Here is a 23,699-nt window from a genome sequence, read left to right as displayed (position 1 = left end):
GTCAAATAATCCATCATCTTTTAGGCATAATCTCTCCTGAGAACGGACTCAATAAAACAACTGGTAGAAAAGTGCTTTAATTAATCAAAGAAATAAATCACTTAAACACAGTTAGCCTCTTAATCTAAGTTGATTATTTCTGTTCAAGAGAATCCAATTCTAGCACAGCAGGTGCAAAATCAACTAATAATGACAAATACAAAAGTTTCAAAGAAAAACACAAACACAAAAGCAAACTGAATCCTGCTTTAATCGAAGCTTATGGAGTATAAAGCCCTATAGAAACATTACAGAGAAACTTCTGGAAAACGGGGATCACAACAACCCCTGTGGAGAGGCTGATGAGAGTAATTCATAGCTCACCAAGGCCCCCCTGTATCGAGTTCCCAGAGTACCCAGATCTCTTCACCCTCAGTCCTGTTCCCCATCCTCTCCAATCTTGATTTCATTTTTAAGATAAAAGGGGCTATAACATCTGAAATTATTCTGGCCTCAAGAAATTTAAAGACTTTAATGAGCAGAACATTCAAAACTGAAATAACTTCAACAAGGAAGCCAGCTGACCTTAACAAGGTACTTTGTTAGTGAATAAAACATGACTCATCCTAGACATAATTTCATTAAGACCTGGAAACCACCCAGGAAAGAGTAGCCAATTATACCATTTTATAATCCGAGTTTACAAAAAGTTTACTACCCAAATCAAGACGTGTGTACCCACAGATAGCTTATCTCCAAAGGCTCACGCCAGCCCCTCCCCTCAATGGCCATGTGTCTCCTCTCTTCTTTGTTCCCTTCTCCATGTCAAAAATACCAACTTCACTTCTTCAGGAGGCATGGAAAATCCAAGATTATACAGTGGGCCTCAAGAAGAAAATGCTGAAAAGTCTAAAATCAGGAAATAAACAAGGCTGGTTTATTCTTCAAATAAGAATTGCTTGTTTCTAATTCATTTTAAAACCCAACACTTGCATTTACCAGTCCTTTCCCCAGAAGCCAGCTCGCTGTGTAGAAAGGCGAACCTGGACATGAATTCACGTCTGTGAAGGAAAGGTAGTGGAGAAACACCCTGTAGGTGACAGTCACGGAGAGGAGAGGTAGGTGGTGGTTAATGAATAAGTCCCTGTCCAGCCAGCCCCTTCTTCTCCTGGCTTGGATCAACCAATGTAGATGCGGTGGAAATCATTGGCACCAAAAGCAGCATTACACTTGGGACATTTGCGCTGGCGGGTGTCGTAGCGTGTCTTCACACACTCAAAGCAGAAAAACATGAAAACACTTGGTAAGTTACAGCATCCTTTTTACGCATGTTGCAACATGGACAGGTCAGGCGTGCCTAAAAAAAGAAAGAAGTCAGTGTCTGAACAACCATAAAGATTTACGACCCAAAGGGCTCTCATACACAAGCACACAAAAAACAAGAAAATCTACTAAGCACTAAAACAAGAGTACCATTTCCCCCTCGCCCCCAAAATAAGCCATTCTCTAGTGAACTTCATGTAAAGAAGTCCAGTATTTCTTCTCCCAGTCTGTTAGTAGGCCATTTCAGGCCTTGACAAAAAAAACATACAGCAATCACAGACGCAGTTTTTCTAACCTTGTAATCCTTAATCTCCTCCATCAGAATCTCATCACATTTGGGTACATTGTCTGGTTTCTTTGTGGTCTCCAGCTTCCTTCGAAGCCTCGAGATGTCCTCCTGTGGTAGTATAACATACCCATTAGACACACTCCCTTCGACCTGTAATTGCTCCAACTTGAACATTCTGTTGCAGAAAGAAAGGATTTTCTGTCTTTTTTCATCCAATCATCTTTTAGGAAGGTGGGGGAATTGCAAATGGCAAGATATTTCCTTTGTTTCAGAACAGGCAACCGCAATCCTATCACCAAACTAGAGCTGCACTGTCAATTCAGTTCTGTGAAAATACAGTCTACGAATTTAGAGGGATGGAAGAAAAATAAATAAATAAATAACTTGATAGGCCACTTTAAGATAATTAGTTTTAAGATGAAGGTAGACTGGACTGAAAAAATTTATAGGATAAGGATAGAAAAGCACCACGAGAAATAGTTGGCATGCCAAAAATAGAAAAATTATAGAACTTTAAAGTCCTCTAATACAGGTTTGTTGCTATTTTACGAATTCATTCATTTAATAAATATTTATCTCATGCCCATTAGGTGCTAGGCACCATGACTGGCCTTGGGGATATGGCAGTGAAGAAAACAGACTCGGTCTCTTCACTCGAGGAACTTGAGTCAAGTAGGAAATGACATACCATTAGACCAATGACTCCTTCGTAAGACGGGTGATTTCAGAGCTCAGAAAACACCGAACAAGTAAAATGTAAAGAAAAACAACTGCTTTTACCTGGGCTCGTTTGAAATTGAACATGTCCTTTTCTTTGGTGACACTGTTCTCCACAATCTCATCTTGAAAATCATGCAGCTTCTTCTGAGCCAACTCCAATTGTGCTTTGAGGTCATCTGCAAGCTGGGCTGCCTCCATTGCCTATGTGGGATGTACGAACGTCACCTTTAATACCCCTTATTTCCAGTGAGGCAAAATGTTAATTAACCCAAGTCCAAGGAATAAAGGGAGCCTGTAATTTCATCAGTGTCATACTTATTTGTTCCTTGGAAATGAAGCGTCACTCTAAATTACAGAGTAATCAATCATACCTTGCGTTTATTCATCTCTAAGGCTTGCGTCCTAAGACCCAGCTCCTTCTCCCCTGTGCCAATGTTGCTTTGTAACAGATGCTCCTTCTCTTCCAGTTTCCTTACTACCTGTAACTGGGCATCAACCTTTGAAAAAGAAAAAGCATTTTAACATAAAAGGGAAGGAAAAAGAACTGCCTAGGCTCTGTTAATGCACAGGCCCACAAAAGAGATTTCTGAAATAAAATTTCAAACTTTTACTGATTTTACCCATGAACCCTTCAAATACATGCAAGACTACAACAATTAAAAGCTTACAAGATTACAATAATTAACTTTTAATAAAAAAAAAAAATGTTGCTGATGATTCAAATAGTCTGGGAAGCCACTGAAAAGATTCTCCTCCAAATTGCCAAGAACAGGAAATTACATTTACAGACATTTATCTTCTCTGGCCAAAATAACCCCCAAAGCCAGGAAATTCATACTAGAACATGTAAATTACAGCTCAAGCAAAAGTCCAAGTGTATCTCTTTCAGAATGCCTAGAGGTTCTAAAGTAGTCCTTTTCTTAAAACTCATGCACAAAGTCGAATGAAATACTATTAAGGGGTAAAAAGTAAAGTCACACACCCATAAACTCTCATTCCAACATCCAGAGGCAATTAGGTAACCAGTCTTACAGTCTCTCATGCAACCTTCCAGAAATTTTTTAAATACACAGCACATGCATACAAAAACACATGCATTTTTAACACAAGAGATAACAAAATACATCACTTAATGATATATTTTAGACATTTTTCTGTATTAGCAGATCAGTATTTGTTTGAACAGCCAGATTGTACGCCTTTGCAGGGATATATAATTTATTTACCAGTACCCTACTAATTTACATTTAGTTTTCTGTTTTTCCTATTGGAAAAAAAATGTCACAATAATCATTCTTTTATGCATATTTTCACATAGAAAGTACCCTCCTTCAACAGAATTCTGGGAAGCACTATTCACTCTAATTACCTGAGTCTTCAGGGTCAAAACCTGTCAGCCAGCTTCCTCCTTCTCTTCTTTAAGTAACTTATGGATCTGATTGGACTTGATACGTTCTGACATGAGCTTGAAATTCGCATCATCCTTCTCCCGCAGCTGCTGCATCAAACGGATATTTTGCTCCTGCATGTCTTCAAAGGCCTGGCCTGTGACATCCATCTCAGAGAGCAGAGCTTCTTCCTCCTAAAATAAGGAGGAAGAACTTTCCTTGTAACAGAATCTTCTAACTCCAAAAAACTGAGCACAGGAAACTAAACTTCCTCACTGTTCATTCAGAAATAAATTAACCTAGTAACAAAGGACAGACTTAGTTTTAAGCTTAGTTTTCCACTATGTTAGCCCTAGGAATACAAAGAATTATCTGAAGCTACTGGCACTGATTACTGGTCTGAAGCTATTAGCTGATCTGTACTCAAAGTCAGTTAAAACAGACAAAAATTTATCCACACCATGATCTAACAAACCAATCAAGTAGTAGTTGGTTATGAGAACTTCTAACATAAAACCTCATTTTCTCATACTTTTCCACTGTAATAATTCTGAATTTAATTTATTGATTTTCCAACAGTGTTGCATAACAATCTGACAGGTGAAAAACGGTATCTAAAATTGTTTTAACTTACATTTGTGTTACTGTAAGTGAGCATCTTTTCATATGTTTAAGAGCCATCTGTATTCTTTCCCGTAAACTATTCATATTTTTTGCCTATTCTTCTACTGGGTTGTTGGCTTTTCTTCCCTGTTATTTTTTTAGGAGTTTTAATATATTAGAAAGATAAGCCCTTTTGTGGGAAGAGTTAGAATTTTTTTTTTCCTTTTTGTCATTTATCTTTTGGCTTTGCTAATAGTGGTTTTGCCATGTTAGAGCTCTGTGGTGTTTTATTCAAGTCAAAATTATCCATCTTTTCTTTCATGTTTTAGACTTTTATTAATAGTTTGAAAGGTCTTCTCCATTCCAATATGTAAACGAATTTACCTGTTTTCTTCTAGCTCTTTTTTGAATTTATTTCTTTAATATTGTATCTATGATACATTTGGAGATTATCGTAGTATAGAGTGTTCAAGTATATATCCAACTTTTTTCCAATATTATTTTATTTTTCCCCACCATCTTTAAAAGGCTTTCTTTTTCCCCACTGATTGAAAACTGTATCTTTAGCACATATTAAATACCCATGGGTACTTTGGTCTATTTCTGGATTTTCTGCTCAGTCCTAACAGTCCGTCTGTAAGCCCCAAGCTATCTTACCTACTCAAACTTTGTTTTAACATCTTTTAGAGATAGGAACTGCCACCCCTCAATCCCATTCCTCTTCTTTTTCAGTTTTCCTGGCCATTCGTGTTTATTTTTCCATAAGTACTTTAAAATTATTTTGTCTAGTACCAAAATAAACAAAAACCAAAATTAGTATTTTTATTGGGATTTTTATTGGGATTCCATTTATACTTTAACTTTGGGAAAATTAACATTTTTAAGATAATGAGCTGTCCTACATAAGAACATTGTGTGTCTTTACACTTGTACTAGAACCTATCGTATTACAGTTGCCTGATAAATATTTTAAAAGAGCGAGAGAGAGAAAAGTAGCAATCAACAGATTTAAGAGAAGTCAAAACCCCACTTTTTGTAGAAGGAATGTATATAGGTTCTAATAAAGTTCCTCTTTTCAAGGTACTGAATGATCAAGTCACCATTAAAACTACTTCACCGCACTGTCATTTTGCTATTTCTTAGAAACAGTGAAGGTGTCCCTCACGGTAAGCATACGTGGTTCTTCCAGCCAATTTTGGTATCTTTATTATTGAACCTAAAAAAATTCACTGGGACTTAAAAAAAAACCAAATACACGCTCATTATAAGAACGGGGAAAGTCTCTATAGTTCTATGACCCAGATACAACCACAGTTAATATATTAGTTATTTATTTACTTTGGCTGCATGTTTTTCTTAGTTTCATATATTTATAATCATAATGTGTATAAAATGTAATCTCTTCTATTTCATTTTATATTCATTATACCCCGATTCTGGATCAGCAGAGAAAAGCTAGATCCCGCAAAAACAATGTTTGAACAATTGGCTATCCATTGAAAATAAAGTAAACTTCCTGCCTGGCAAATGTATAAAACAAAATGAAGGATGAAAGACTTCAGTGTAAAAACAAACATACATATAGGAGAACAAATATTTTTAAAGAAGACTGGAATGAAAAGCAACTTTCACTGTCAATAATTTACTTGTCCAGTAACATTTACTTTAAAAGCTAGTTAAAGAAAGAAAGTGTGCCCACCTGCTTGGCCATGGCCAGCTTCTTCTGTAAGTATTCTATCTGCTCCTCTACTGCCCGGATCTTCCTCAAGGCGTCCTCATCAGCCATTTTCTTGTTCTCCTTTTTCTCCTTATCCTCTAGTTCTTTGAGTCTTTGCCTTAGCTCTTCCAACTATAGGAGGAAAGGAATTACACAAAGAAAAAGCTATAATACAATTTCAAAAATCAATTAATACCGTGCCCAGATGGAGGGCTCATAATATGAAAAGAACGTTTACAAAATTATGAAAGGAGATAAATGATATACTAGCACATCACATCATAACATTATTTTAACATCACTCCATTCCAAAGTTACATGCTTCTATAAGGAACATTTTTGAGGAGTGCACATGTTTCTTTAACACATAGTTCTCACCCTTTTTCTCTCTAGGCCCCCAAATTTTAAGAGAAGACATTCTTCCCAAAAGTAATCAGAAAAAGAGAATCATTATAACAATGATTTAGATGGCATAAGGGGGGATAAAAAGTTTGAAAAGCCTATTCCTATCCCTAGTAAGGTATATTCTGATATACCTTACCACCTAGTAGAGAATTTGGAAATTTCTATTTTAGATGGCCTTTGAAAAGGAAGAAAACAGCAACTGCTGAGTTTTAAACACTAACTTTAAAGCTAAGGAAAGAAACTCTATCCTTCAGAAGTGTGTTGGAAAACCCCACAAATGACTATTTTAATCCAAATGACAAGTCATAGCAGACTAGATTACCTCCGCCTTAGACTTCTTCTCAGCTGCCATTAGCTGAACTTTGTCCCTCTGTTCCTTTGGGGCAGAGCGGTACATATCTAGCAATAGTTTCATCTCCTTTTGGCTCTCCTGTACCTTCCTATGATGAGGGTGGTAGAGGAAGGAATGGTGTAATGAGAAAACAAAGGGCATCAGAGCAAGGAAATTTCAAACTGAGCACAATATTTTACAACAGTTCTATTTTACACTTTACATCACACATTTAAAAGACAAAACTTGCACAGACTATCAAGAGACTTCTCAGAAAGTACTTCTCAGAAAAGTAAGCTGAATAAAGGAATCATTTCTCCCTTCAGACCTAGTTCTCAAGTTATAAAATAAACATTTGAAGGGCAGCCGGTTAGCTCAGTTGCTTAGAGCGCAGTGCTCTTAACAACAAGGTTGCCAGTTCAATCCCCACATGGGCCACTGTGAGCTGCGCCCTCCACAACTAGATTGAAACAACTACTTGACTCAGAGCTGATGGGTCCAGGAAACACACACGTAAATAAATAAAAGTTTAAAAAAATAAATAAAAATAAAATAAACATTTGAGGCCCTTATTAAATAGGCAAATTTTTGGAGCCCCATTCATAAAAACTGAGATTCAAGAGGTCTGGGGTGGGGTCCAGGAATGTATTTCAAATAAGTCACCCAAGTGATTCTGATACTATACTTGAAAAATATTTGCCTTAAAGAAACAGATCAAGAGGAACGAAGGAAGAAAAGGAGAAAATTAAAAGTTTTAAGTATACTGCTAACCCTAAATTTGATAATTAAGTGATTAACCATCAGCTGAAGACTAAAATTTCATCTCTTACTAAACTATCAAACCTCTTAACTATACTTTTATATACCAAAGAAGTTCAAACATTTTGAGCACAGCAGTCCCTCAAATCCAAACATTACTGAGGCTCAGCTATGATCAGTGCAGGGAAAGAAGTAACCAGTTCTATCAGAGAAGATTCTGGTTATGCAGGAACGGGGAGATGTGTAAGGTTGTGTCATTGACTTCAAGGTCTGTCTTAATGTTTTCATGCCTGTAGGAGTAAACCTCCTGAGAAATCGCTTAAAGTGATTTGATATATATGCAAACTAGTCAACTGCCAGGCAAACGGATCAATATTGTTCAAATTACAGTGCTACATACTCTTAGTATAATTTAAATTACAATTCATGCCAGCAATCTGCCAGTAGTTAATTCCAATAATTCTCAGGAGCATCACTTCCAACATGAGACCTCAGTCCTTAATTTGGATTCATGAAAAATAAGGCCACAACCACAGGGTTTATTGAGACCTGACCACTGACCAGGACTACACAATAGCCATGTAAGCCTTTTTGGCTGTACACTTGATCAAGCGCGGAGACCACACTAACTGTGCATTTAGTTATACTCAAAATAAGAAATTATCAAAGCCATCAGCGAAACATTTCATGCACAATGTCCTAACCTTAGCTTTTGAGTCAGAGAGTTACTCTAAACATTGCTCTTACTTGAGTTCAATCTTCAATTGTTTGATAATTTCTGCTTCCTTTTTCCTTCCATCGTCATGTTTCCCTTTCTCTTTATCCTTAGCAGAATCTCTCTCTTTTTCTGACTCTTTCAGTTTCTGCTTCTCTCGTTCTCTCTCCTTTTCCTTCTCCCGCTCTCTTTCTCGCTCCCTTTCTTTCTCCCTCCTTTCTCGCTCTCGCTCTTCCTCATCTCGTTTGGACTTCATTTCGTTGGCTTCCTCCTGAGATGCCTTCGACGCAGAGGCCTGGGCGGGTACGTCCTCGAGATCGTGTTTAACCTCTGCAGGCTCGTCCTTAGGGTCCTCAGTACTAGACTGAGACTGCAGGAGGGCACTGCCACTGCGCAGACGTGTCTGCGAGGACAAAGGAAAGGAGCGTATCACTCAGGGCAGCCACACCGCTGTCCTCACTCGAAAACAGCTTACACACTGAATAGCAAACGTACTTCTGCTCCTCCCAGTTACCTTGTTCAGGTCAGACTGGGCTTCTCTCAGTTTCCGCTTATACCTCAGGACCTCCCCTTTCAGCTGGTGATTGTGATTCTGGAGGCTACTGATGAGGTGGCGCATCTCCCGGTTTATGGGGCCTTAAACACAGCAACCGCAGGTTATCAACAACTGTGATGTGAGCAAAGGCAGAGCGGGGAGTGCAGAACACGCCAGGGACCAATGAGAAAGAGGGAGAACTGCCGAAAGAAAGGGTCCTTCTCAGAGGATGGAAACAGAACTGGCCAACTGACTGTGCATCAGAATGAATTACAGGATTTGATGTAAGGTTCTTTAGGACTTCTGAGTTCCAGCCAGTACTAACAACTCCTGGTGACATGCTGTGTCATTCAAGGAAGGCATGTGCAGCAGGAAAACTGCGGGGAGCAGCAAAAACAACTGTACCTGCTTGTTCATTGGCAGCAAGCGTCTGCTCAAATTCTATCCTCAGCATCTCATATTCCTTGCGGACCTGGGCCAGTGTATCTTCTAGCTGGATCACTTCGGTCCTCAGCTTCTTATGAAGACTAACCTCATCGCGCTACACACAGGAAAAGGAACCAATGAAAAATCCTTATCATAATGTGGAAATACCATCATATTCTATGTTTCCTAAATTTGATCTCTAAGGATCTAATAAGAAAAAAAGAAAATACCAAGAAAAGAGATTACTCTGAAAAGTTCCAATTCAATCGACACTTAATGAGCACCAAATAACTACAAAATACTCATGTGATAAACAGCAGGATACTAAAGAAATAAATAAAACAGTCCCAACTCTGAGAATGTTACAATTTAGTTGGAGAACTAAACAATAAAACAGCATAAAACATATGTAAAGTCAGATAATTCATTTGGCAGACATAAAGCAAAAGGCCAACTATTATAAACATTAACTTAAGGACTACAGAAGATACAGAAGGGAACACATGAATATTCTGCCTTAAAAAAATCATTTACACATGTGTTATATGCTATAATGGCTTGTAAGCAGCTTCTACCCACTATCCTCCCCCATGCACATAAGGCTCCGGCCATACTAATCTATTTTTATATCTGTCACTCTCACTGTGGGGAATGTCCTTCTGTTTTTATCTACCAGTAAACTTGTATTTATCCTTAAGAGTCAAACTTCACTTTGACACGTGGACCCAGGAAGGTTCCATAGTCAAGTAAGATGCTCTGTCTCCTTCATCAGTGCACCTTTGGGGTATGTCTCTACTGTACCACGCAGCATCCCAACGATATTAATTCTCCCCACTAGACTGTATGATCCTTGACGGCAGGGTGCCCACCATCTAGCAGAATCAAGACCTACAGCCACTATATAAATGTTTGCTGAATGAAAAAGAGAATAACACATGAGAGAATAATATTATAAAATTTATGAGGCAGAAAAACTTAATACAAGACAAAACTAGGCTGTTACCTCAATGAGCTCAACCTGGCGCTGGTGGGTCCCCCTGGTGCCATGGAGCAGGGTCCGAGCCTCATCCAAATGTGCTTTTAACTGCAGGCTCTCATTGTACAGGACAGAGAACTGTGACTGCATGCAGCGGTATTCCGGAGTCTCCTTCACCACTTCCTCCACTGCGCTCCGCAATTCCACCTTAGGAGGGCCCAAAGAAAAGTCAGACGCAGAATCTAGTGTCTGTGCCCTAGACGCCAGACAGGAAATAAAATCTTAAACTCACTGAAGTCTTGTGCAATTGAGAAAAGCTTTATGAAGATTAGGAAGTAGATCTACCCATTCCTCTAATTATGTAAAAATCTATCCCAAATTAAATTAGATCATCCAAGAGGTGGTCCCTAGTACCTTATTCTTCCACCCCAGAGTTGTTTTGGTTGATAGATGTTTTACATTATATGTTAATCTAGACCAAAGAACACTACAAGAGCCCTATGAAGTTTGCAGACCTAGGGCCAGAGATGAGCACCATGAAATTTGTCAGGATGCTTATTTTAGGAACATAGTTTAGGACCCCAGTCATTAACTTATTCTCTTTCTTAACAGTCACAGAGAAAAATACTTTTGACACTACATCAAAAATAGCTATGCTTCTCCTAAGCAACTATTTACTTTAATTACCCAAACACTTCATTTGATTTAACTCAGGTTTTTGTTTTTGTTTTGTTGTTTTCCAATTTAAACATCTTTATTCATATATTTACCCAGAAATAAATCAAATTACAAAAGACAGATGGCTATGATTGAAAGAGGGATGGAAGACTTTCAGAATCCACTTTCTTCCCCCACAAAGAACCTGTGGAGAGAAAATTCTAATGGGCAGGTTTGAAAACCAACAGGATCAGTGACTATGTTTCTTTTCTCTGTTTTGGCAGCTAGAGACTGCAGGGCCAAATTCTGTGGCCCACATCTGGCAATTACTGACATGTGAATGGCCTATCCTGCTAGTGCGTGTGTGTGTGTGTGTATGTGTGTGTATATATACAAGCCCCATTTTTTAAATTCTTTTTAGATCCTCACTCTAATTTACCCTAATACTCATTTTTCTCAACAATTCCTAAGTTACAGCACCTTAATTCAGTCTATATATCTTTATAGGTTGGTTTAAATCTTTTGCAGAACAAGGCAGGGTACAAACATGTAAGTAAATATATAAGTAAGTAAATAGATATACCAACAAAACTTACATTTTTTTTCCCTCACAAATTATGAGGGTTCACAAGTATGTATGTGAGTTGGTCAGCAAAATGTTTCATTTCACTCCCCCTCAGAGATACATCTCTCCTACCTTCAGCTTTTCATTTTGCGTAGTAACCTCCTCAAAGTCTTGCCGAAGTTTCTCCAGCTCACAGTGACGGTTCTGAGCCAACTCTTTGTTCTCCTCAAGCTCTGCATTCATTTCCTCAAACTGAAGAGAAGCAGAAAATCAGGCAACTGAGAATAAAGAAGAATTTTTAAATCATTCCCATTCCTAAGCTTCCATCTTCATGGATCCACTCTTCTAGCAAAAGCCCACTTTGCCACTTGTGAACACAATCCTACGTACCTAGCCCAACACCTGACACCATGTCAAATATGTCTCCTGAGTGACCCATTGATTTTACCTTCCGTGCATTGATAGTGATTGTGCCGCCGTAGAGACTGCTCCCTGCTCCATATACCTTATAACCTTTTGAATTCACCTACAGGAAAGACAAAGATTCTTAAGTGAGAGACCCTAAGATTTCAGTCTGATAACCAAAGTACCTCCAAAGGAGTCCGTTTTCCCTCAAGTACTGCTATCCAAGTCCATCCTTTCTGAGTAGACTCCTCAAAATGATTCTAGTCTCCAAACTATGAATAAAACAGCACTTGCCCGCTCTAGGACTTCTGCTAAGTGTCGGTTGAGTCGCTGTTCCCTCTTTCGAATTTTGTCAATATCCCACTGCAGGTCATCAATCATGGACTCTAGGACAGACACTCGTGACTCAGCTGTCTCCACTTTACTCTGCAACTTGGAGAACTACAGCCCAAAGACAGGAATTCAGAAAAATACAGAGAAAAAAAAAGACCAAGTTAGAAAAAAGGCCTTACATCAATACCTTTTATACAATGCAAGAGTATAAAAATGAAATTGTAGGTTCTTTTAACAGTTCTGCATTGATTACAATCATGAAAACCATAGAAGTCTATAAGAACTTTCATGCAAGGAGAAGACCACCTAAGAATGAATACTTTTTCTACCTCTGAGAAGCACCATTTCCTTAGACAGTTAATAGTTACCATTTACTTAGCACCTAGCACTTAGGCACTTTATGAATATTATCTCTAATGGTCAAATAAACCCGTCAGTAAATGGGTCTTTTTTAAGAGACAAAAGATAACATCCTTGATTTTACCAAATATTTTAGGAGACAAAAACTCAAATATATGTTCTTTACCCCCAACTTTCCCTTCCCACACTTTCACAAATGATAATCCGAAGAGAACAAAGGGAAAACTTCCATTCTCTTTTTTAAGCTGATCCCAGGACAATCTGGAATCAGACACTATAAAGATACAAAAACTTTTGTTCTGTTTATTTTGGAGCTCTGCACCAGCTAATGCTGTTTAATACTTTAATCACAAAGTTACATGTTCACAATTAATTATCTATACACACACTTTGTGTTGGTTTAAAATATGGCCCCCAAATTCCTTGATAGTCCTCCCATCAAGAGGTGGAGTCACTGTCTCCTCTTCTTGAATCTGGGTCCACTTTAGTGATTCAGTGGAAATGATGCTACATATCTTCGAGGCTATGTCTGAAAGGCCATGAAGGTTCTGCCTGATGTTCCTGGGACACTCAATCTCTGAAAGAAGCCAGCTGCCATGTAAGAAGTCTAACTCCCCTGAAAGTGTCATACTGGAGAGGCAACGTGCAGGTATTCCAGTGAACAACTAAGGTGAGCTCCCAGCTGACAGGTAGCATCAATAGCCAGCCACAAGAGCCACCGTGGACATCAGCTCAGCTGAGCAAAACAATGTCTCTCTCCAGGTTAGTAATGCTAAGTGAGATTTGGGGAAGGCCTGCAAGAAGACCTTTTTCATCTTGGCAGTGCCTGGTTTATGTCTTAAAACATGACAAAAAAGTTCTTTTACTTTTTCACTACACTCTAATTTATTTAGAAGCACTGCTATACTCTAACTCCTTTGAAGGTTGATAAGAATCCATACGTTTTAGTGACGTTCCCAGATGATTCTCACAACCAGCCCAGCATGGACCTTGGCCCTGGAGTTTAGGAAACGAGCACAATGAGGAATACAGGCTTTGAAGCTAAATGGACTGACATCCAAATCAGAGTTCAGTTACCTTCTGGCTGTGTGCCCTCAGACCAGTCACCAACCTCTCTGGATTTGTTTCCTTAGCAATAAGATGGGTTTATTTGACCATTAGAGATAATATTCATAAAGTGCCTAAGTGCTAGGCACTAAGTAAATGATAACTACTAACGTACGAATAAACATAAGAGTTGGGTGGCCAAACTAAGGTCCAATTGCAGCAGAACAGCCTTTGAACTAAACCAAAATGATAATCAAGAGTGTCAGAAGAGCCTTGTGAGGCCTATCATCACTTTATCTCAATCGTTTTATACAAACAAACAAATCCCCAATCTTGACATGGTTTGTTCATGGCACTATTTCTGTCCAAGTTTGGACTGAAAACCTACATTCCTCAAGTCTCTAGGCCATCATCCATGCAGTAGTTCCTACGGTCATGTCCTCAGATGAATTTCTACCAACCCATTCCTCAGTAACGTTGTACACGGTCTTTTATATTGAGAGTAACTCCTCGTTTGGGGGTTTAGTGTGTTGTTTAGCAAAACCCCATATGATGGTATTTCTTGCTAAAAACTAAAATTCTAAAATGTCTGTTTAAACAGAGTCATGGTCAAGGATAGTCAATGATTTTCTTCCTTTAACCTTTCCTCAGATTTTGATTTCTCAGAGCTGGCTGCTTCAGCCTGTCCTGCATGCTCTTCAATATTCAAACAGGCTTTCTAGAGTAAGATCTTTCTGGTCAAGTACCTCCTGAGACATGGTGTGATGCTTCTCCTGAAGGAGGTCTGTCAGTTCCTGTAGCCTCACATTCTCTTGTGCGAGGAAGGAATTCAGCTCCTGCACTGCTTCCTCCACTATCAGATTATCTGAGGGAGAAGAACTATAGTTTAGCATCTGTAGTGTCAAACTTTAAAACTGTGTATCCCACCAAAGCGTTAACACGCTACCTCACTTAATTTTCCTGAAAACTTCCAAGAATTGGGCTGGTTTTTCTATTATCTTCTCACGACAGATTAATTACCCAGCGGATAGGTAACTTGCTTAAGGAAATGATCCAACCTTGTGCTTTGCGGAGGTTGACACAAAGCCAAGGTCACCTAACTCCCATCCCTTTCTATCTAGTCAAAATGCCTTGAGAAAAGGAATGGAGAGGTTCTACTATAACTTTATTCAGCTAAGGCACAATCACCCCAAAAACGGCATTTTAGAATTGTAGACAAGACAGAGGTATCTCTAATCTGTCCGACTTCATAGCAATAAAATTCTACTTTATAAGGCTATCACAAATTCCTATTATTCACTAACACAAAATGAAGCGTCTTTCTGTTGGAAGAGAAGGGGGGCAGGGAGCAGAAATTTCCTTGTTCACATGAGCACCTATGAAATCATAAAGAATAAGGATAACAGCATAGAGTTCCTTATCATCTTCTGGAATACCAGGCTAGGGGCACTCCTGAAGCTCAAAACCCAAAATGTACAGTAACATTTACAAAGAAGGTAGATAAATCTATAGAACTAATTACACCAAGTTAATGTATTTAAAAGTAGAGCCACAAATACCATAGCTCAAATCCAAACGTTAGTAAATGAAGCCAGATACTCTCGGGATATAAACTGCTCTTTAGAGACAGTTATCAGGAAGAAAAATTGTGCCCTTATACCACCCCATGGCAGCACTCTTAGAAACACTGTAGAACAGGTTGGTCGTGTGGTGTTTTCCATGGTTTTCCACCAAGATTGCCCATCTGAATCAGAACTTTTAAAATTAGACACTCCCCTAGGTCCCATCCTATACCTACTAAATACGAATCTCCATAGGCAGGGCCAAAAAAAAAAAGAGTATGCTTGGAAAACTCTCAGAGTGATTCATAATCCAAATTAAGAACTGGGGACTGAACTTTAGTTCTCTTAATAAACTAAAATATTGAGAACAATAGAATACAGTAAGAGCTCAGTAAATATTTCGTGAATTAATAAGCTGATAAATGCAGTTCTTTTGAATCAAAAACCAATAAATATGGGGAAAGAAATGAACTATCAAAAACTTATAGTTGAGGGGCGTCCAGTTAGCTCAGTTGGTTAGAGCGTGGTGCTCTTGACAACAAGGTTGGCCGGTTCGATCCCCACATGGACCACTGTGAGCTGCACCTTCCACAACTAGACTGAAACAACTACTTGACTTGGAGCTGATGGGTTCTGGAAAAACACACTTAAATAAATAAAAAACTTAAAAAAACACAAAAAAATTATAGCTGATGCTACAATTCATACCTTATACATCTCTACCTCTTAGAAAGTTCAGATTATCAATGGCAATTGCCCTTGATATAAATAAGAGCTTAGCAATTTGCAACATGTAGTGTTTTATTTTTTAATTTAAACCCTACTTTAAGATGCATGCCATCAAAAGAATAATTTTAAAATACTGTTTAATATACTACTTGTTTTAGTTCCTTTTTAAATATAGCAATTACTTTACTTGATATTCATTTAAAAAGTCAAGTTTAACATTGACATAACCACTGCGTGTGGCATATTATCCATGTATAATATGTACATGGTATGTACCATAATGCGTATGGTATATTTGTGTGGCATATTACTGGAATTTAACAATACCATCTAACTGTTCAAGTACACCCAAGAGAGAAAACAGTAACACAACTCAGTTTACATTGGGTGACAGGGCGGATTTATAGTCATTCATTCACCACTAACTAAGCACCCACCAGATACCAGATACAGTGCTAGACACTGGAGGAAAAAGGCGAGTGAGCCAAGGCACTGCACCAGGAGACAGAGGTCAGCTGGGAACACACAAGTTGATGTAATATATGAATACAGAAGTCTGGGAGACACAAACCATGTTCTCTGGGAAGCCAGATGGGAGGACTTTATAGTCCACTTTTACAGAAGTCTGGGAGACACAAACCACGTTCTCTGGGAAGCCAGATGGGAGGACTTTATAGTCCACTTTTACGTATTTCTGATCTGTATATTTTTAAAACATCTATCTGTTATCCAAATAATAAAAACAGAAATATACACACTAATGGAAAAGCAAAAGAAACCCTTGCCCACCAAATTTTCACAAGTATTTTACATACCTCTTTTTTGAATTGTTGATAATTTAACCCAAGTAGCCTCAAAAACAAAACTATAGTGTAATAAAATTCTTACTTGCCCACCCGATGGTTCAACCTCCATTACATTCAACATATTTCTTTCAGAAATGAAAGGTTAAACATCTTAAGGATAATCAGAGAAATTAAGATAGTACAATGAGACCATGAATTATTATTGAAAATATGAAACCAGGGGATTTGCAACCTACCTGCATAAATTACAATACTATATAAATGTAAATTTCTGCATTAACACTGAATAGTAACATAATTATTTCAAATAATACTTTTATTTCAAATAGACACTTTTCTATTCATACATTTTCTATTTTATCTTTTGAAACACAGACATCATCTAACTCTAAAACCTGAGGCAACTCTTTCTGAAAATATTACGAGATAACAGAAAAACAAAAAACAAGAAGATATTAAAATTGACTTTTTGAAGTAAAAAATCAGTCTCTAATAAACAAAGGAAATTGTTAAAAAATATAAATACCAATGCTTAAAATATTTTTTATCATTAATAAATCAATGGCCAATATTACACAAATATAAAGAAAACAAAGCTATTTCTTAAAGAATAAAACTAATTCCGCTACTTATAAAAGTGTCTAATTAATAGGGAGTATCAGAATGGGGCTGATAAAATCTTTCCCCAGCTTCTCATAGGATTATCACGTGGCTCAAAATGGGAAGCACTAACATGCCATACTAGTGACATTACTGGAAATGGCGGAGATTAGCATTCCAAGGAATTTAATCAGAAGTAAATATGCAAGCTTGTAAAGTACAAACGAGCAAGCAAATGTGAGTTCTTGTTCCTCCCCCTCTGCTCCCTGTGTCCCAGCTCTTGCCTCACCTCCACTGTTCAGCTTCCGGGATAAGAGCTCCACCTTTTCTTGCAATTTATCATAGACAGTCACAACCTGGGACACAGCTCGGCGGGAGGACTCCACACGCTCCTGCAGCTGAGACTCTATCTCTTCGCTGGAACTGCTGGCCAAAGTAGCAAGGAAAGAGAAAGCTGGTTCTTGCCCTTCCCCTGAGGACACGGGGAAAAAAGAAGCCCCCTGCATTATTCAACTGGAAATACCAAATCTATTTTTTTTTTTCCCTCAAATGGAGAACCTCAAAGCAAGGCTCTTCAAAACAAAAAACAGCCCGCAGTGGTCAATCCATCACAACACTCACCTCTCTCTCGGTCATCTTTCCGTTCCTGATTGCTGTCGGAGTCTGGTTCTGGTTCAGGCACAAGGGCTTTTCTTTCTGCGAGTAGGTCTCCCAAACCCTGCTCCAGATCGTAACGTTTAAGTATGATACGGATGTTTTCATCAAACTGGAGAAGATAGGCACCGTTAGGGAAAAACAAAAGGGCACAACTTTGGAACTGAAGAGAGTGTTAAGGAGAACTAAAACGCGCAAATAAAAATCTGAGCAAACAAACAGTTCGCTACCTGACTCCAGTACCGGTTAACAATCAATAATGAGGCATCGTCGGTGGCCTGTCTTCGTTCCAGTTTTTCAATGTGCTCGCGGAGCTCATCCTCAATGGCCTGCCGTTGATCCACCATTTCCGCCAGCTTGCGATTCTTGGTTTGCAGTGTTCGAATGTCTAATTCCTCCTGCCCCAGGAAACCAATCTTATTAGTCTCTATAACGAAATTAGATAAATCAGTTGTGAAACTCAACAAGACCTTATTAGTTAGTTAGTTCCTATGAATAAAGCTATTCATTCAAAAATAAACTTAAAACAATTAGATCAGAAGTAGAGGCACAAGGAATACAGGAAAGGGTCTACGATTATGAGAGGAAAGAATGATACACACAATGATACCAGGACCTCGAACTCACTCATCTCAGTGTTCTCTTCACATGTACATCCCCAAAGTACTGCTACTGAGACTCCACCATCCAGCTAGATCACCCTCTACCCCCATCAACATGGACACCTAGCTCCTAAGCACTGCCCTTCATTCCTTCAAGACTGTGGCACCTGGATCCTTCTCTATCCCAGTCCCTGTCAACACATCCAGTGATCTCAATATACATATGGACAAGTACACATGTGGACAAACCACATCCTCTAGCATCTAAGCTGTATTTTGAACTCCTTAACTTCAATGATTACCTCCTCCACTGCGTTTCAGAAGCCACGTCTTGGGCTTTTGTCCCTCTCTGGAACTGTGCCACATCTGAAATCTTAAATTCCAACCTCCCATTCCCTGAATAAAGCCTTATCCTTCCAGGTATCTCATGCCCTTATCCCAGGACCAGCCCTCACCTACATCTCCAAAATACTGAATTCTCTCCTTTCTCCATTAGTCTCCTTCAGTCTCCACTATCTCCTATACTTGACTATACAATATAGTTTTTCCTTCAATCTCCTGCCTATCAAGCTCCTTAATTCTCTGCCCTTAATCCTTTTATTCCACCTCTGCAAACAAAACCCAATCTGAATTAATCCACATATCTGACTACTCCAGTCAATACCCAATATGTGGGGACTTCTAGATAAGGTCATTAAACCAAGGACACTGCTGCCTTTAAAAATAAATTCCTAACCTGAACAGATCTTAGAATCTGTCTGGAAATGTTTCTTTAACAAGTGAACTATCTCCTTCCTGTTCTCCATTGAGACAATATCAAACTACCAAGCCTTGCCTCCTCACACTAAGCAGGTGACTTTGCTTCCCATGTTAAAGAGAAAATAGAAGGCCTCAGACGGAAAGCTCCTCAATGCCCCACCTCCTTGACCTCTTCACACCACTTACCACCTATGTACACATTCTTAAAACCTCAACTTGTGCTCAGAATCCCATTCTCCTCTGTATCTGCAAAAACATCACTCCATCAGGAATTCCACACCATTCTTAGTATCTTTTACTTCTCTTTCTAGCTCCTTCCCTAAGACAATTGGGGGTGGGGTGGGGCAGTATCACAGGCAAAGAAACAGGATTGGAGAGGATTTGCATTTTTACTTTACCTAGGAATTGTTAATATTTTAAAGTATGGTGTTTCCCCGAAAATAAGACCTAACCGGAAAATAAGGCCTAGCATGATTTTTCAGGATGACGTCCCCTGAACATAAGTCCTAATGAGTCTTTTGGAGCAAGAATTAATATAAGACCCAGTCTTATTTTTGGGGAAACACAGTAAGAACTGTTTATGAGTGCACCAACTTCTTGTTTTACTGCTCTCTTCCAGTTTGGCTAAAACATTCTTGATATAACAAGAGAGGCAATAGTTTCCCAATGTACCAGTTTATAAATACTATTTATAAACTATATCCTCAACCTCTTCTCTGATACTGCCTTCCCCTTCTTGATCTGTTTGAAAACTGGATGAGAATACATTTCCCTGCAGGCTTCCCCACTAGTGGCTGTCTTTCTCCCACGGCCCTTGAAGTCCTGAGCCTGGAGACAGAAAAGGTGTCCTCCTTGTTGGCCACTGTCACTTCCAGGCCATGATGCCACCCTCCTCCCTAAAACCTCCTAGTTCTGCAGCTCATGCCACTGGTCTGTATGTACCACCTGCCACCCTGCCTTGCTGTACTCATCTCTAAATGCTCATGTCAGTCCCCCACGTTTCCTGAAGATTTAGCACCTAGATTATTCTCTCTCTGCAATACTACTCCTGATTTCAATTCCCGTACAGACGACCTTTCCTATACATATCAGATCATCAAGTCACTGAGCTCTTCTCCTCCAAGGATCTGGTCCTTTTGTTCCCTCGGTCACCAAACTCCTAGTTATTCCTTATCTTAGATATACCCACATGTTCTCTAGAAGCTCAATTTCAAACACCTCATTCTCCAGAATTACCACCTATTTTTCCAGCTCACTCTAATTTCCTGACTCCAACACTTCTTCAACTTCTCCAAGATCTACAATCCATTGGTCCTATACCTTTCCCTGTCCTTCACTCCTCTCACTTCCTTCTTTATGGAACTTAAATTCTGTGGTCAAGCCTTATAATCATGCCCTTTTATAACCCTCTTCTCCCTCACGGCTCCTTTACCACACTCGCCTGGTAAAAACCCCAATCCGGGTAACATCTAACTCTCCACCTACTCCAGGCCTATATCCATGCAGCTGAATGTGACTAGAAAAACTAAAGCACCATGCTGTTTGGCCTTACTTTAAATTCATGATCACAAATTCAAGTAGGTCCTCAGTGCCGCCCAGCAATTCTACTCCATCTCTCCAATCCATTCTCTCTTTAAGACAACTATTTCCTACCTTCTCCTGTCTCTTCAAACCTCCAAAACTGCCTCGCCTATCCTCCCTCTCTAATGAGTCTTGCTTCTGATTTCAATGGGGAAAAAAAAAATAGAAGCAATCAGAAGAGAATGTCCACAGCTACCTCCCATAACCACAACTACTGACATGTCTACATCTCTGAACCCATATCCCCTGCCTCCTTCTTGTTGCTATGGGCAAACTGTCCCTGCTCTAGGTAAGGCCAATTCCCCCGCCAGTGAACTTTCTGTTGTTAAATCTACATCTCAGCTGTCCCCTTACTCCACCCATCAGCAGCACCCGATAAACTCCTTCTTGAAACACTTTTCTTCATTTGGCTTCTGGGACCCCACTCTCTCTTGTTCTCCTACTTTATCGGCCCCTTCTTTTCCTGTCTCTTTGGTTAGTTTCTCCTCATCCCCTTGAGATCAGAATGTTGCAGTGCTCCAGAGATCGGTTCTCAGTCCTCTTCTCCATCTATGCTCATTCCTCTAGTCCCACTTTAAATACCACCTACAAAATGATGATTCCCAAATGCACAGCCCAGACCTCTCCCCAGACTGCAGATTACTCTATCCAGCTACCTATCCACTCAGAGGTCTAATAAATATCTCAAACTTATATGCCCAAAGTCAAACTCATGATTCATCCTCCACAGCTCCCAAAAATCGGCTCCTCTCATACTCCTCCCTAGCTCAGTAAGTGGAAGTGCCATACTTCCAAAATCTTGGGGTAATCCTGCCTCCTCTCTCTCATACACTTCATTTAATCCATCAGAAAATCGTGTCAATACTACTTCCATCAGTGATCCAAGCCAACACCATCCCTCATCAAGATTATTCCAACAGCCTCCTGCAGCACTTCTGCGACCCAGGTCACGTCTTGTCAGCCTGCCAGATTTCAGCACAGCTGTGGTGGACAGCTCCGTTCACACTGTCAGTGTTCCCACTTCAAGCACACTTTGGAGTCTTAGTTTTTTGTTCCACAATCACAGCTGGCTCACTATCGCAACCTTGAAGTACAGAGGAGAAGTTATTGCCTTTAAGGGCAACCTTCAACCAGCTGAGCTCCCCATCCTTAGAGAGGTGGAGTGGGACGGGGAAGAAGGAGAAAGAACAAGGACACAATTTTGCTAACTGAACTCCTGCTTACAATCCTGGCTCCTCTTCAGTCTGTCCTGCAGACATAAGTTTGAGCGTGTTACTCCCTGCTTGAGTCCTTCCAATGGCTCCTCGCTGCCTTCTGGATAAGGTTCAAACTGGGATGTGTGCTCTGTGCTTCCCTTAGAGCATGTGGTTATCCCTACAAACAGCACACATCCCACTCTAACAGTCTGCTCCCTTGTCAGTGCCACCCTAAAAACCGTAGTCCAGGAGCTGTCCTCAGTGTAAAGCACAGTGTCTGGCAAATAACAGATGCTCAACAAATATTTATGGAATGAATAAATGTCCTTGGGAGCATGATGTGAGACAGTGTTAAGACAAAATCACCTTCTGGCAGGAGAATGGAGTTATTGAACCCCAGACAGACTCAGAAATGACACTTTATCAACAATTTACTCTGAATGTTCGTATTATTCTCTCTGATTCTCAGCCTCAATTCAAATAAATAACAGATATGGTTTCATAAGCTATACAAACATAAAGCATTTTTAACACCCTATCCCCATGACTGAGTTCCAAAATACAGACTCCTGATCTAGATCAAAACCTATTACAGTGAACTTCTGACACCTAACGGACATATAACATACTATAAGTTTTTGGTACATTATAGTCTAATGAAACTGTCAACACCACAAGAGCAAGGACAATACATGTATCTATTTTATTCCACTATGAATACCATTATATTCAAAGTATTTAACCCAATAATAATTATTAATAGCTCAAATATATTGAGTACTTACTATGTTAAAGGTAATTTTTTAACCCGTAACAGGGACTCTATCTTCTTAACAACCTAATGAGGTAAACACTATAATGACATTTTACAGACAAGGAAACGAGAGGTGCAAGGAGGATAACTAGGAAGTGGTCGTGCTGAGGCACGACCAGGCAGTCTGGCCTCAGACTCTCACTCTTCACCATTCTGTCCATGATGTTGCTACATTACCTCTTAGTACCTGGCACCTAATTTTTTGGTGAATAAAAAAATGAACGTACAGTTTCACACTTCTAAATACCTATAATCAATGTGTATCAAACACCAGGCTCGCCAAAGAATATAAACACACCTTTGAAAATAAAGATCAAAGTCAATATCTCTTTTTCAGAACTGGCCACTACATCATTTCACCTACTTTTGTGTCTGTTTTATTTCCATCTTCTTTTCAAACCAATTCCCCTTACTCCAGAAAGTTTCCATAAATTCTTACTTTCAGTTGGCAACGGACAGAAGAAAAGCACACTCTCACAACACTGTTTTCACATACCGTTGAGGAGACACCCCCCAGCTTAATTGTTTCCACTGTGGTCCCTGAATCTTCAACAGCTGTCTTCTTCTCCGGAGGCACAGATGTGCCAGGCTCTCCAGCTGTTCTTTTATTTCCAACTCCTGACATCTTGGCACAAGATGATAGCCGTTTTCCTAGAGGAAAAAAAAGATACAGACTAGGTAACATATGTAAGGAGAGCAACAACAAAGAGAGACCACCTGTGATGTAAAAACTAGCAATTGTTCGGGCCAGCCTTTTAACCTGGATCCATTAATTCCACACCAAGCAACACGATCCCCAAATCCCTCTTGGAAAAAAAAGAAGTAAATTGTGGAGTAAGAGTCAGGGCTGAATTTACATGACT

General features: G+C 39.4%; 1 protein-coding gene across 1 annotated transcript; it reads right to left on the bottom strand.

The window, feature by feature from the left end:
* Window positions 1–231: 231 nt before the first annotated feature.
* Window positions 232–23,485, bottom strand: RNF20 (ring finger protein 20). Its single transcript, XM_033123474.1, has 19 exons — window positions 23,333–23,485; window positions 18,115–18,282; window positions 17,852–17,996; window positions 17,520–17,702; window positions 14,280–14,398; window positions 12,088–12,234; window positions 11,837–11,914; window positions 11,521–11,640; window positions 10,194–10,373; window positions 9,170–9,305; window positions 8,744–8,865; window positions 8,262–8,632; window positions 6,747–6,864; window positions 6,002–6,151; window positions 3,681–3,893; window positions 2,683–2,808; window positions 2,372–2,512; window positions 1,598–1,699; window positions 232–1,336 (listed from the first exon to the last, which is right to left on the bottom strand). The coding sequence occupies exons 1-15, from the start codon at window positions 23,459–23,461 to the stop codon at window positions 3,705–3,707; spliced, it is 2,355 nt and encodes a 784-aa protein (XP_032979365.1). The 5' UTR covers window positions 23,462–23,485; the 3' UTR covers window positions 232–1,336; window positions 1,598–1,699; window positions 2,372–2,512; window positions 2,683–2,808; window positions 3,681–3,704.
* Window positions 23,486–23,699: the final 214 nt, after the last annotated feature.

Source organism: Rhinolophus ferrumequinum, chromosome 12, assembly GCF_004115265.2.
Source record: "Rhinolophus ferrumequinum isolate MPI-CBG mRhiFer1 chromosome 12, mRhiFer1_v1.p, whole genome shotgun sequence".
In the NCBI taxonomy this organism is placed as follows: Eukaryota; Metazoa; Chordata; class Mammalia; order Chiroptera; family Rhinolophidae; genus Rhinolophus; species Rhinolophus ferrumequinum.
Note: the sequence above shows the minus strand (reverse complement) of the source record. Positions and strands in the feature narration are given on the sequence as shown.